The sequence below is a fragment of the Staurois parvus genome, unplaced genomic scaffold, assembly GCF_062004578.1.
Source record: "Staurois parvus isolate SC_StPar_1 unplaced genomic scaffold, SC_StPar_1.0 ptg000719l, whole genome shotgun sequence".
NCBI lineage: Eukaryota > Metazoa > Chordata > Amphibia > Anura > Ranidae > Staurois > Staurois parvus.
Window position 1 is genome coordinate 1589670 of NW_028318515.1, and position 12863 is coordinate 1602532.

The 12863-nt window shown below is 38.7% G+C and overlaps 1 protein-coding gene across 1 annotated transcript in view; it reads left to right on the forward strand.

The window, feature by feature from the left end:
- Nucleotides 1-12863, forward strand: part of DNAH10 (dynein axonemal heavy chain 10) — a 272004-nt gene that overhangs the window by 166871 nt on the left and 92270 nt on the right. The window contains exons 48-52 of the mRNA XM_089653648.1: nucleotides 3108-3253; nucleotides 4052-4204; nucleotides 4538-4798; nucleotides 10445-10617; nucleotides 11283-11376. Coding sequence (XP_089509774.1) covers nucleotides 3108-3253; nucleotides 4052-4204; nucleotides 4538-4798; nucleotides 10445-10617; nucleotides 11283-11376 — 827 coding nt within the window. The remainder of the gene's footprint in view (nucleotides 1-3107; nucleotides 3254-4051; nucleotides 4205-4537; nucleotides 4799-10444; nucleotides 10618-11282; nucleotides 11377-12863) is intronic.

The following is a 12863-nucleotide window of genomic DNA, read 5'->3' on the forward strand; positions in this document are numbered from 1 at the left end:
TTGTTGTTGCTAGGTGTCATTTTTTTCATTTTTGGTTGCTGCTGGTAAAAACACTTTTTCTTTTAAACACTTATTAAATAATGTATCTTCTGAATGGCTTGGAGTTCTAAGTGGTGTACCCCAAGGCTTTGTGTTGTCACCAATTCTGTTTAATTTGCTCATAAGTTATATTATGGTTGGTATAAATAATTCAGTCTCAATGTTTGCTGACGATACAGAGCTTAGCAGGATAATTACTTCATGGCAGGATATAGAATCTGTACAAGAAGACCTTGATAAAATAAAGGGGTCAGCAACTGTAAGGCAAACAAGGTTCAATGTTGCAAAATGTAACGTAATGCATGTGGGGGCTAACCTTTCTAATGCAAGTTACTCGCTAGGGGGAGAAACTCTCTGGAAATCCAGAATGGAAAAGGATCTGGGGGTCCTAGTAGACTCCACAATAGCATGCAATGCCAAGCAGCAGCAAACAATGAAAGCAGACTATTGTCATGCATTAAAAAGGGTATCTACCCAAGAGATATATATATAATTCTACCACTTTATAAAACTCTGGTTTGACCACATCAGTTATAAGGAGTGACTACAATAATTAAATGTAATCTCCCTGGAGAAGAGACACTTAAAAGGCGATATGATTGCAATATATAAGTATCTACTGTACATGGTGATTCTAGCATAGGGAGAAAACTATTCCGTCTCAGGTCGCTTAAGAAAACACATGGCCACTCAGTGAAGTTGGAGGATCTTAAATTGAGTTAGGGATTTTTACTGTTAGAGTGGTAGGGATTTCGATCTCCCTTCCAGCATTGGTGGTGTCAGCAAGGAGTGTCGATATTTTCAAAAACCTTTTAGATGGGTATCTTAGAGGACAAAATATACAGGGATATGGGAAATAGTAGTGACACAAACACATATGCATACACACACACCCACATAGGTCGAACTGGAGGGACTGGAGTCTTTCTTCAACCTTACCAACTATGATACTATGAAACTTTTCATACAAAAGGCTCACTTGGCTTTTAGATTACAATTTCATCATCAGGTATACAGATCTGTATACCTGTATACCTTTCTTTTGTTGGTATTTGATCACCACTGGGTTTTTTATTTTTTGTGATATAAATGTAAAAAGACCACAAATTTTGAAAAAAACCCTGATACTTTCTACTTTAGGTTATAAAAAATATCTAGTAAACTTAAAGTTAGTCATAAATTTAGGCCACAATGTATTCTGTTACATGTCTTTGGTAAAAAAAAAAATATCCCAGTACATGTATATCAATTTGTTAGTCTGACAGTTATAGCGTCTACAAACTATGGTATATATATTGGAATTTACAAAGCTTTTACTTTCTGACAGCCTATCACATTTCTTGAGGTGCTAAAATGCCATTTTTGGAAAGTAGACACCCCAAGGAATTTGCTGAGAGGCATGTTGAGTCCATGGAAGATTTTATTTTTTTGCTACAAATTTTTGGAAAATGATAAAAAAAATGTTTTTACACAAAGTTGTCATTTAAATGATATATTGATCATGCTTGCCATGGTTATATGTGGAATAACACCCCAAAACACATTCTGCTACTTCTCCCAAGTATGGGGATACCACATGTGAGATACTTTTGGGCAGCCTAGCTACATACAGGCCCCGAAGATCCAATGACCCCCTCCAGGCATTTAAAGGGCATATTTCCTCATGTCACCCGCCTCCCCAAATGACCCCTTTTTGGAAAGTAGACAACCCAGGGAATTTGATAAGAGGCATGGTGAGTATTTTGCAGATATCATTTTAGTCACAGGGTTTTGAAATAGAAAAAAGAAAAGAAGTTTTTTAAAAACTTGTGGCAGCAAACGGGATCTGCAAAACACTCACCATGCCCCCATAGAAAATATCTTATAATGTCTACTTTCCAAAAAGGGGTTATTTAGGGGGGTGTTTCTACTATCCTGGCATTTCAGGGCCAACATTAAAAGCTTATGCCACACATCACTCACTCTTCTAACCACTTGAAGACCAAGCCTTTTCTGACACTTTTTGTCTACATGAAAAAACTTCTTTTTTTAGAAAATTACGTTGAACCCCGAATCATTGTATATTTTTTTACACTTTGCATTGCATTACAATTAAGATTATTGCACCTGCAATGCAATGTTTGATTTGAACTGTCATGAATGGGTTAAGTTTATGACAGCTCAAAATACAGTGCTCTGTGATTGGCTCCAGCTGGTCACATGGTACAGGGTGCTGTGAATAGCCCCATGTATCATGTGAGAGCTGTGGGCCAATCACAACTCACCAGGAAGAGAAGCAGAACTGTTATGAATCAGACTGATTCATAACAGCTTTGTTGTCATTTTGATCACTTGACCACCAGCTATGTGATCACTTGATTACCGGGTCCCGTTCACCGGAATTTTCATTCAGCCATGTCCAGTGAACACAGCAGACGTTGCGGGGAGTGTTGCATGCCAACTTGGGAGCTCAGCATTTCCCTGTGTTGGAACAACAACAGAAATGTAAGGGTACGTCGCTGGTCCAGCAGCTGCCACCCGTCCACAGTACATTGCGGGCGGGTGGACGGAAAGTGGGTAAAATTGCATATGGAATGGCAACAAACTACAGTACTTAAAATTATCAATAGGCGATGCTTCACTATTCTTTACAGGTGACCAGTTTAGAGTTAAACAGGAGGTCTGGTGCTAGCATTAGTGCTCTTACTCTGATGTACATGATGATGCCTTATGTGTGTTGTGCGGTTTATTTGCTAAAGCTTGTTCACTCAGAATCTTGTACACCTGTGTATGGTAGCCAATCAGCTTCTAACCTCAGCTTGTTCAATTAAGCTTTAGTAATAAAACCTGGAAGCTGATTGGTTTTTATGCAGAAGTGCATGAGATTCTGCGTGAACCAACTAGTAAATAAACCCCAGGATCTACGTGCGTATTCACATTTGCACAGGGGGACAAGGGCGTTTGAATTTTGTGATATGTGATTATATCTATTGTATATTTTATACTAAGTCTATACTATCTGTATATATTAAACGTTAGCCTGAAAAAAAGCTTGTACCAAGTCAGAAACATTTTTTTATGTTTTCTAGTTCCCACTGTGGACACAACTCGCACCACATGGCTCTTGGAGCAAATGGTGAAAATTAAAAGGCCAGTAGTTCTTGTAGGGGAATCTGGGACATCAAAGACTGCAACTACTATGAACCTCCTAAGGAACCTGAACAGTGATAGCATGGTATGTTGTATTGTATAAATTATTGAATTGTCTGTGTTTTGCTGTGGATGATGTGTAAACATTACTGCAATAAAATGACATATAACCTCTCCTCCAACTGTGTCAGTTTACTCCATATTGGCATTATATGACCATTGACGTATGCTATGACCAAGTAAATATTTGGGCTGACCGGAAACTTTTACACAGTTAGCTAGCTACAACAAATATTACAATAGATGTGGGTCAAGAATGTCTTTTAATCAAATGTTTTCTAGACGTGCGGAGGGGTGTTTAATAGTATGCAGTAAGATTATTGGGACACTTAACTGTTCATACTATGAGGCTTAGTAGGACTCTTGGCTCAGGTGGCACTCTCTAGGGGTGGTTTAAGACTCGATTATTGTCTTTATTTTGTACTGTCTTCTTTTCATGATATAGTTAAATGTACATGGACAACTTTCATATATAGTATGCACACTTTATGTAACTGCGTACTGGACCAAGAACTGTCCACTGTAGTGGAGGAAGGCCTAACGTGGAAGGGATACATCATCTAAAGTGCTATGGGTAGAGATGCTTCTGCTACCAATTATATATATATATTTTTTATATATGTTTGAAACATCTATTACGAAAAGCTTTGTTTTCTAATATTGAATTGATATATAACACACATACCCATCCTATATAATATAAATGTTGCATATCTAAAAATACTGTTGTTATTTTCTGTTACTATTGTTTCTCTGTTGCATATTCCTAATAGTTTACCCATTCATCTACAAATTGGCATACCTGAATCTGTTTTCTTGTCAGATGTTGCTGACTATCAATTTTTCCTCTCGTACCACATCAATGGACATCCAAAGGAATCTGGAAGCCAACGTAGAGAAACGTACAAAGGATAACTATGGGCCACCAATGGGAAAGCGACTTCTGGTGTTTATGGATGACATGAATATGCCCAAGGTTAAATTCTTTAACCACAATATTACTATATCTTGTAGAACAGTTGTTCTAGACCCTAGTCACTAAACACCTATGATGGCAAGACCTCCTCTTTCAAACCAGAATATAATTTGCCATTAACAAAAAAGAAAATCCTGAATATTTTAGAGATCCTTTGTAAATGCAGCTTATGTTTTGCATGTGTTGTTCCTGTAATTGTTGACATTATTATGCCACTGTATCTGCCAAGAGAAAATGATTTTATATTTTCCTACGATAAGAGTTGTAGTCAACAAATGCCCATACTTATTTTATATTATATTTAAAACTGAAACTGAATTTACTTACATACAGGTTGACGAATATGGAACCCAGCAGCCAATTGCCCTCCTTAAGCTTTTGCTGGAGAAGGGAGGCATGTATGATCGTGGGAAAGAACTTAACTGCAAGTTCCTTCGGGATCTTGGATTTATAGCGGCAATGGGAAAGGCTGGTGGTGGCCGAAATGAAGTGGATACAAGATTTATTTCCCTTTTTAGTGTATTTAATGTGCTTTTTCCTTCAGAAGAGTCTCTGCAACACATTTACTACTCCATCTTACAAGGGCACACTGCGGTAATTCATATTTTTATCACTTGATCAATAACTATTTAATCATTAAATGCATTTTTAAAGTGTATCTAAATGCTCACAAATTTACTGTATATTCCAGTTTGCCAGTGTTTGGAAGTGGTGGACTCATTAGTTTTCTTTAGGCTTTGTCTTAGAGTGACACCACTCACCCACTGTACTGCATCTTTAAAAGAGCAGTGTTGTCACCCTAGGCTGCTTGCTCTTAATTTGGACCACAGAACAACTCCCTCTCACCTCATCTCCAGAACATACTGGAGGTGTTCTGTAGTCCACAAAGAGAATTGAACATGACTGATAACATTGCTTGCGATTTCAGCTCACTTCAGGACGTTAACCACTAGATCACTGCCAGGATGAATAACTATTTTTTCAGTGGTATGAGTTCATTGTTAGGGATTGCATACTTTTTATTTAAAGTAAGGACTAGGCATCAATGCAGAAAACAATGATATTACTACCAGTAAGCATATTAAAAGTTTAAAGGCATTCAAAGTTTAGCATTCTACAAAGTTCCTAGAGCACTGTATAATTGTTAAAAAATACTGTTTTATAAAGGTACCCACACGCATTAGATATTTTCCCTGCAAGGCTATTTATGGTGACTGATCTAATAACTGAAGGTAGCTTAAATGGATCATGCAGTAAAATGCAAGGTCCTCATATTACATCAGGGCCTCCTTCCCCTGTAAAAGAAGTTTGATACCTTGTTTTGCGACATTACCCTCCTTCCTAGGAGACCTCAGGAATGATAGGGAATAATAGGGATCCAAAATAATGCAAAAGAGAGATGCTCCTGCACTGGACTGTAGTGTCTTCTTGCGAGATTTGAGGTACTCATCATTTCCCAGGAATCTCCCAAGGAGGATAGTTACATCAGGTCTCGCATTGTGGTACATTTTTCAAATACTATCACATTGAGATTTTTACAGGAGAGGGACGGAGCCAATATCTAACAAGCAAGCCTTGTATTTACTTCAAGGTCTGTTTTTTTAAATTAAATCTTTTATTAACCTGTTTATTAAACTGTTTTTTCAGTACAAAAACATGACAAAATATAATTTTCATACAAATATTTCCCCTGAACTTTGCATTCCAACCTCCCTACTAACCCCCTGCCCCTCGCCCAATCCCTCCTACAACTTGCCCTGGTCCATATAGCTCTTCCCTTCTCTTTCCAACTATCCAGTCCATACCTATAATCTTTCTCCTCCGTCTTCACTTCCAACTTCCTTTTTTTACTATTCTTTCTCTCTAACCTTTCTTTTCCCTTCTCCTATTCCTGCTACAGTCTTTCAAAACATTCCCTTTTTTTCTCCTACCTCACATCAGAACCATGGGCCTCCGACTACTTCCATATATTTTCCGGATGCCTTGAAGTCAGACCATCTTCCCCATTCCTTTCTAAATTTACCCATATTACCTTTGTCTATATGGTATAACTGCTCCATCTTCTTTATATATTCCACCCTGTCTAACCAGTCCCTCATTGTTGGAAGTTTCTGTACCTGCCGAAATTTAGGAATAAGCCCTTTAGCCGCACTAATTAGATGGTATAATACACTATTTTTATACCGCTTCACTGGTAACTCTGTCCTGTAAAATAAACACACCCACGGATCCTCATGTATAGTTGTCCCCAGTATCGCTTGTATAAACTGGATTACATCTTGCCAAAACCCCTGTATTTTTGGACTGTCCCTCCATATGTGTGCCATTGTTCCCTTGGCTCCACATCCCGTCCAACATAATGGTGAGACTTTTACTCATTGTTTATGTGCAACACTCGGTGTCAAATACCACCTCCCCAAACATTTAGAATTCATCTCAACTGTGTTTATGTTGACCACCCCATGTGCTAATTAAAACATTTAATTTTTCTGTGAATCATTCATATTTGTTCCCAGTTCCCTTTCCCATTTCTCTAAGAACAGCGGAAGACCCAATTCAACAAGAATCTTATATATCCCAGAAGTAACATGTTTTGGAGCCGTACTGGTACCCGACATCTTTTCAAGTGGGAGCATGTCCTCCGTCATCCTCAGTGGCTTCGCAACAAAATGTCTTAATTGATAATATCTCAGTTCATCTAATGCCAGAAATAACTATTTTTTTTACTCTTTAAATCTTGAAAAGTGCCCAACTTCCCTTTAACTACTATATCCCCCAAACGTGCATCTACATCTTTAAACCATTTCCCCAAAATATTATCCTTCCCCGGTGGGAAAAACTCAGTACCCACTAGGGGAATCAACAGTGAATTTTACATCCAATCCGTTTGCTTGTGCAATCTATCCCATACTCTTAATACCTCCTGTGTCAATGTACTACTAGTCTCATCCATAATACAAAACTTTTGTGGTATCCAGATAGTCCTCTCTAATCGTGCATTACTTAATATACTTTCTATTTTAACCCAACTTTTCCCCTGTGAATTATATGTCCAATCTACAATTTGTGACAGTATCACGTCCATATAATAATTCTTAATACTGGGCAGATTTAATCCTCCTTTCTCTTTCTTATTATACAGAACTTCATACCTAATTCTCAGTTTCTTATTAGCCCATATATATTTAATTATTAGTTTTTTTTATTATCCCAAAGAAAGATCCTGGGATATGGACTGGGAGCATGTAGAATTTATATAGGATTTTTGGGACTATCACCATCTTGACCAAGTTTATACACCCGATCCAAGAGACCCTTCCCCTTGAGAGTCTTCTCAACTTATCTTTTATTTCATTTATTAATAGAATATAGTTTACCCGGTATATATTTTTTATAGAAGGAGTCAACTTTTCACCTAGGTAACCTAATTCCTTCTTCCTCCATGAAAATGGGAAATCTTTTTGCAAGGTCAGCATCACATTCTTTGAAACATTAATGTTCAAGATCTCTGATTTTGAGGGGTTTATTTTCAAGTTTAAAAGCTCTCCGTACCCTTTTAGTAATCCCATTAGGTTAGATAACGTTAGCCCAGGTTTCACAGTATAAAACAGCATATCATCAGCATATGCTGCTATCTTATGCTCTGTCTCACCTATCTTGATTCCTCTGATATCTACACTCTTTCTTATTGTCTCCAGCAAAGGTTCCAGGCATATAACAAATAGTAACGGGAATAAGGGGCATCCCTGTCTTGTACCATTGTACATCTTAAAAAACCTTGAGAGGGACCCATTTACCTTAACCGCCACTGACGGACTGTTATAGAGCTCCTTTATCCAACTCATCATATTAATCCCTATTCCGAAGGCCTCTAGGGTATTTATCATAAACCCCCAATCTACCCTGTCAAAAGCTTTCTCAGCGTTGATCGACAATAAAATTGTTGGTAACTTTTCTCTCTTTGCCTTCTGTGAAAGAAGCAATGTTCTTAGACCATTATCCCTCCCTTCCCTTCCTGGGACAAAACCCACTTGATCTACATGTATCCATTCCGGCATCAGCTCTTTTAACCTCGTAGCTAGCACCTTTGCAAACAGTTTTATATCTGTATTTAGTAGTGATATAGGTCTATAGCTAGCGCATTGTGAACTATCCTTTCCTTTTTTTGAAATGATCTTTATATACACTTGCAGTGATTGTTCTCTTATTCCCATTCCCTCTCCTAAGTTGTTCATATATGTACAAAATTTGGGGACCAATAAGTCTCCAAACATCTTATAATATCCCACCGTATACCCGTCGGGTCCTGGGCTCTTCCCTCCTGCTGTAGTCTTGAGGGCCATGTTAATTTGGTCTGCTGCCTTTAGAAATTCCTGCCGTGTTTCCCTCTTTTCTTCCTAGCTTTCGGGTTCTTAGGTTTTACATCATACAGCCTGCTATAAAATTTTTGGAATGTTTCAGCAATATCAGTGGTGGAGCAAACCATTTATCCTTTTTCATCTTTATATTTTCAATATAATTTTTTTATTTTTTCTCAAGTCTTTTCATCAAATATTTTCCTGGTTTACTCCTCCACTCATATCTTTCCTTTGAAACCCTATTGAAGATCTTCCTTGCTTCCTATTCCAATAGGTCATTTAACTCTTCTAATTTAAGCATAATCTTCAAATAGACCTCTGTATCCTGTCTCTTTTTATGTGCCTGTACTAATCTGTATAACTCCTCTGTCACCTCCTTTATTTTTCTCTCACTGTCTTTCTTTTTTTTAGTTCCTGCAGATATCAGGATTCCTCTCACATGCACCTTATGTACTTCCCAAATGGTGGCTACAGAGACTTCCTCAGTTTCATTTAACAAAAAAAAATAGCTCTATTTCTTCTCTTAGCCTCCTTTCTACTTCAGGGTCCCGTATAGGCATCTCATTTAGTCTCCACGTTGCCTTTTTGTTCCCTTCTCCTCCCACCTTTAATCTCTCCATAACAGGAGCATGGTCTGAGATAGACGTAACTTCCTTTTTAGATTTAATCAATTAATCTAATTGTCTATGCTCAACCACAATATAATCCAACCGTGAGTATGATCTATGCACCAGGGAGAAGAAGGTATGATCTTTTTCTCTGGGGTGTTTCACCCTCCATGCGTCTATTAGCTGACTTTTGATGTAACCTCTTTTTCAACATTCTTAGTTTTTTACTTCCTCCTCTCTGCGCATTCAAAGACGTATCCATCCATGGATCAAGACAAAAATTCAAATCTCCTGCCTAGACCAGAATCCCCCTCCTAATCTCCATAATATTCCCCAACACTCCATACTTCTGGATTTTGATTCGGGCAATAGATATTAACCAAGGTATAGCTTTGTCCCTGCATTTTCCCTCTTAAGCATAGAAACTGTCCCTCTGGGTCTACCAATCTCTCCTCCACATCAAAACTCACGTTTTTTGAGAACCCGATTGCTGCTTCTTTAGCCCTCTTTATCGGTGAGTCCGCGTAATACCAGGTTCGGTAGTACCCTGAGTGTAACTTTACCATAGTATCATATGATAAATGTGTCTCCTGTAAGAACACAACGTCTGCAGAGAGTTGGTGAACTTCCCTGAGTATCTTATGTCTTTTGGTAGGAGAATTTAAGCCTTTCACATTATATGTCGTTAAATTAATCAGGCTCATAGCTGTCTAGTGTTTCTGTTCTCTTTATTGTTCAAAGGGAAAGCGGTATAGACTACCCATCTCATGGACCTTCCACCAACCCTGCCCCTCCCACGTCCCCTCCATACCACCACTCCCCCTCCCCCCTACTAAAAACCCCTTGGCCTGTATATTGCCCTGGAATCTGATGTGGGATTCCCCTACTAGTGATTCCTAAATTGGGGTAATACTCTGAACATGAACACCTACTCCTACCCCCTGCCCTCAACATAGGGCTTAAGTGTTTAATATCCTGTTTGGCCTCCCGACGCCCCGCCAACTCTACTTTTTTCCCCCAAAGACCTACTGGGAACATAGGGGAGGTGGGGAGGAGGAGAGAGGGAGAGAAAAAAAAAGGGGGAAAGTGGGGGACAACAATTCATCCCCCGGAGCCCCCTATCCCTCTCCTACCAGCAAGGCCTGTTTTACAGAACAATTTAGAACTCTTCAGCGTGGTGCGTTGCAGAAAGGTGCATTTTATTTTCATTAGCATGTTGTAATGCTAATCATTAAACTATAAACTGTGTTTGGTTAATTGTCTACCCTATACAGCTATTCAATGAAGATGTTCAGGCCATCTGTGACAAGCTGACTTTATGCACCTTGGAGTTATATAAAATGATTGTCCGGGACCTTCCTCCAACCCCTTCAAAGTTCCATTATATATTTAATCTCCGGGACCTTTCCCGAGTATTTCACGGACTGGTTCTTACTACCCCAGAAAGGTAAAGTTTCCGTATCATATTTCATATGTTAAACTAGCCATTTAATGGAAGTAAATGGTTGGCAAAAACTATTAAAAGATATATATTTTGTATTTGTAACCCTTACATATGTGTACATGCTGGCTTATTCCTGCTTTACATTGAAAAGAACAGACATTTACACAGATGTTTTGGTACAGTTGTGATTGGTAGTCATCCTTATGTCATGCAGTTCCCAGTTGTTTGTATGTGGGTCCATCTTCCCACTTGCAGTTAAGCTCAGAACTGAATGAACAAATCCCTAACCACCATCTTCTAATATTTCTTGATAGTTCAACAGCAAAATGCATGTTCATTACTGTAAGTGCTGCTTTCCTCCCAGCAATCTCAGTTATTGTGAAAAAAGAGAAGAATTATGCATATAATAGTTTTAAAAAGTTGAATGTAAAAACATAATATAGCAAGGCCTCGATAAAGGTGGGCTGTGAACCTCCAAAACATCAGTGAATAAAAGCCTTTTTGGATGACATATGTAAAGTATGTGAGTGCCCTACATCCATGTATTGGACATTTATTTAGTGTGCACTCAGGACCTTTCAATTTTGTGTGTCTGGAGACAAACCATTGTTTATTTCTGGATATATATAATGCTGATTGTACTATTTATATTTTGGTTCGGATTGCAGATTCCAGACAGTGAACCAGATGGTGAGAGTCTGGAGGAATGAAGCTTTACGGGTTTTCCATGATAGACTAATCAATGAAGATGACAAGAGAGTGGTAGGTGAACATGAATAATTGTGGATTCATGTTGTAATGAACATTTGTAATAAGGAGAGTCCACATACTCAAAATACACATCACCATGTTTATTGATAAACCATTTCTTATAGTCACCAAACTAAAATCTCTTTAAACATGTTTTAAGTTTCAGTAAAAAATGATTGTAAGGCTGGTGTATTTCCCCATTTTGGGATTAGTATTTATACATTGGATACACAACTGATACCTCAACAATCTATGGTGAAGGTAGTCTTGTAATCTGTCTACATGTATCTGTTTTTGAAATGTTGGTTTTGACAATTTTGTACACGTGAACTGCCATATTCATGATTTTACTTAAAGTGGAGTTCCAGTCACACTGAAAAAATAAAAGTCAGCAGCTACAAAAACTGTAGCTGCTGACTTTTAAGAAACTGACTTTTAAAAAACAGCCACTCACCTGTCCCTTGATCCCATGGTGTCCTCCCCGCAGCCCGTTTTACTGACCGTCCAGAGTTCCTGGTGCTGACATGTTCAGTGTGGGTACCTGGCTGTGACAGCTTGTGGCTTCACAGCCGGGTGCCCACTGCGCATGCGCAAGTAGCACTGCGCTTTCTGAATGGTCCTGTAGTCTTCTGGGACCTGTCACGTGTCCCAGAAGACTATGTGGAGGGAGGGCTGGAGGACAACCTCCGCTTCCGATCATCAAGGCTAATAGCAGTGGAAGTGGGAGTGGGTACCTGTCAATTTAGGGTACCTGCTCCCTAAAGGTGCCAATCCTTAATGGGGAGTGGGGGGAACCAGTCTTTAAAGTGGAACTTCTCCTTTTGTGTGGAGCCCTGCTTTAACATGAAGATCTGTCAGTTGTTTTTTTAGTTTGGTATGTGAAAGATAATGAAAATGACATGCTTGTTAAATGATGGTTTAGATAAAATCTGTTAAAATGTAAGCCACTTTGAGAATTTATTGTGTTCAGTCTAAACTGACCGGTAGACTTCCATTGAGGTAAGAGAAGCCACTGTGTTTTTGAACTACCCAGGAGGCACAATATATGTGTGTGTCAAACAATTATGGTCACCCTCATATACACTATATTGCCAAAGGTATTGGGGCGCCTGCCTTTACACGCACATGAACTTTAACATCTTTCCGTCCGCCCTCTAGCAGAAATACTGCTACAGGGTGGGACGGGTGTGCAAAATCAAATCATATATATGTGATTTTGCATTCCCGGCTAGGGGGCGTTTCTGAGCCACTGTATTGGTGTTACTGGGGATGTCAGTGACACCAAGTAAGTTCCCCCCAGTGTAAGAATGTCTGCCACAGTCCTGCTATAAGTCGCTGATCGCTGCCATTACTAGTAAAAATTTTAAATGAAAAAAAAAAAGTATATATACCGCCATTTGTAAACGCTATGACTTTCACATAAACCAATTAATTTACATGTATTTGGATTTTTTTTTAGCAACGACATGTAGCAGAATACAATTTGGTGTAATTTTTGA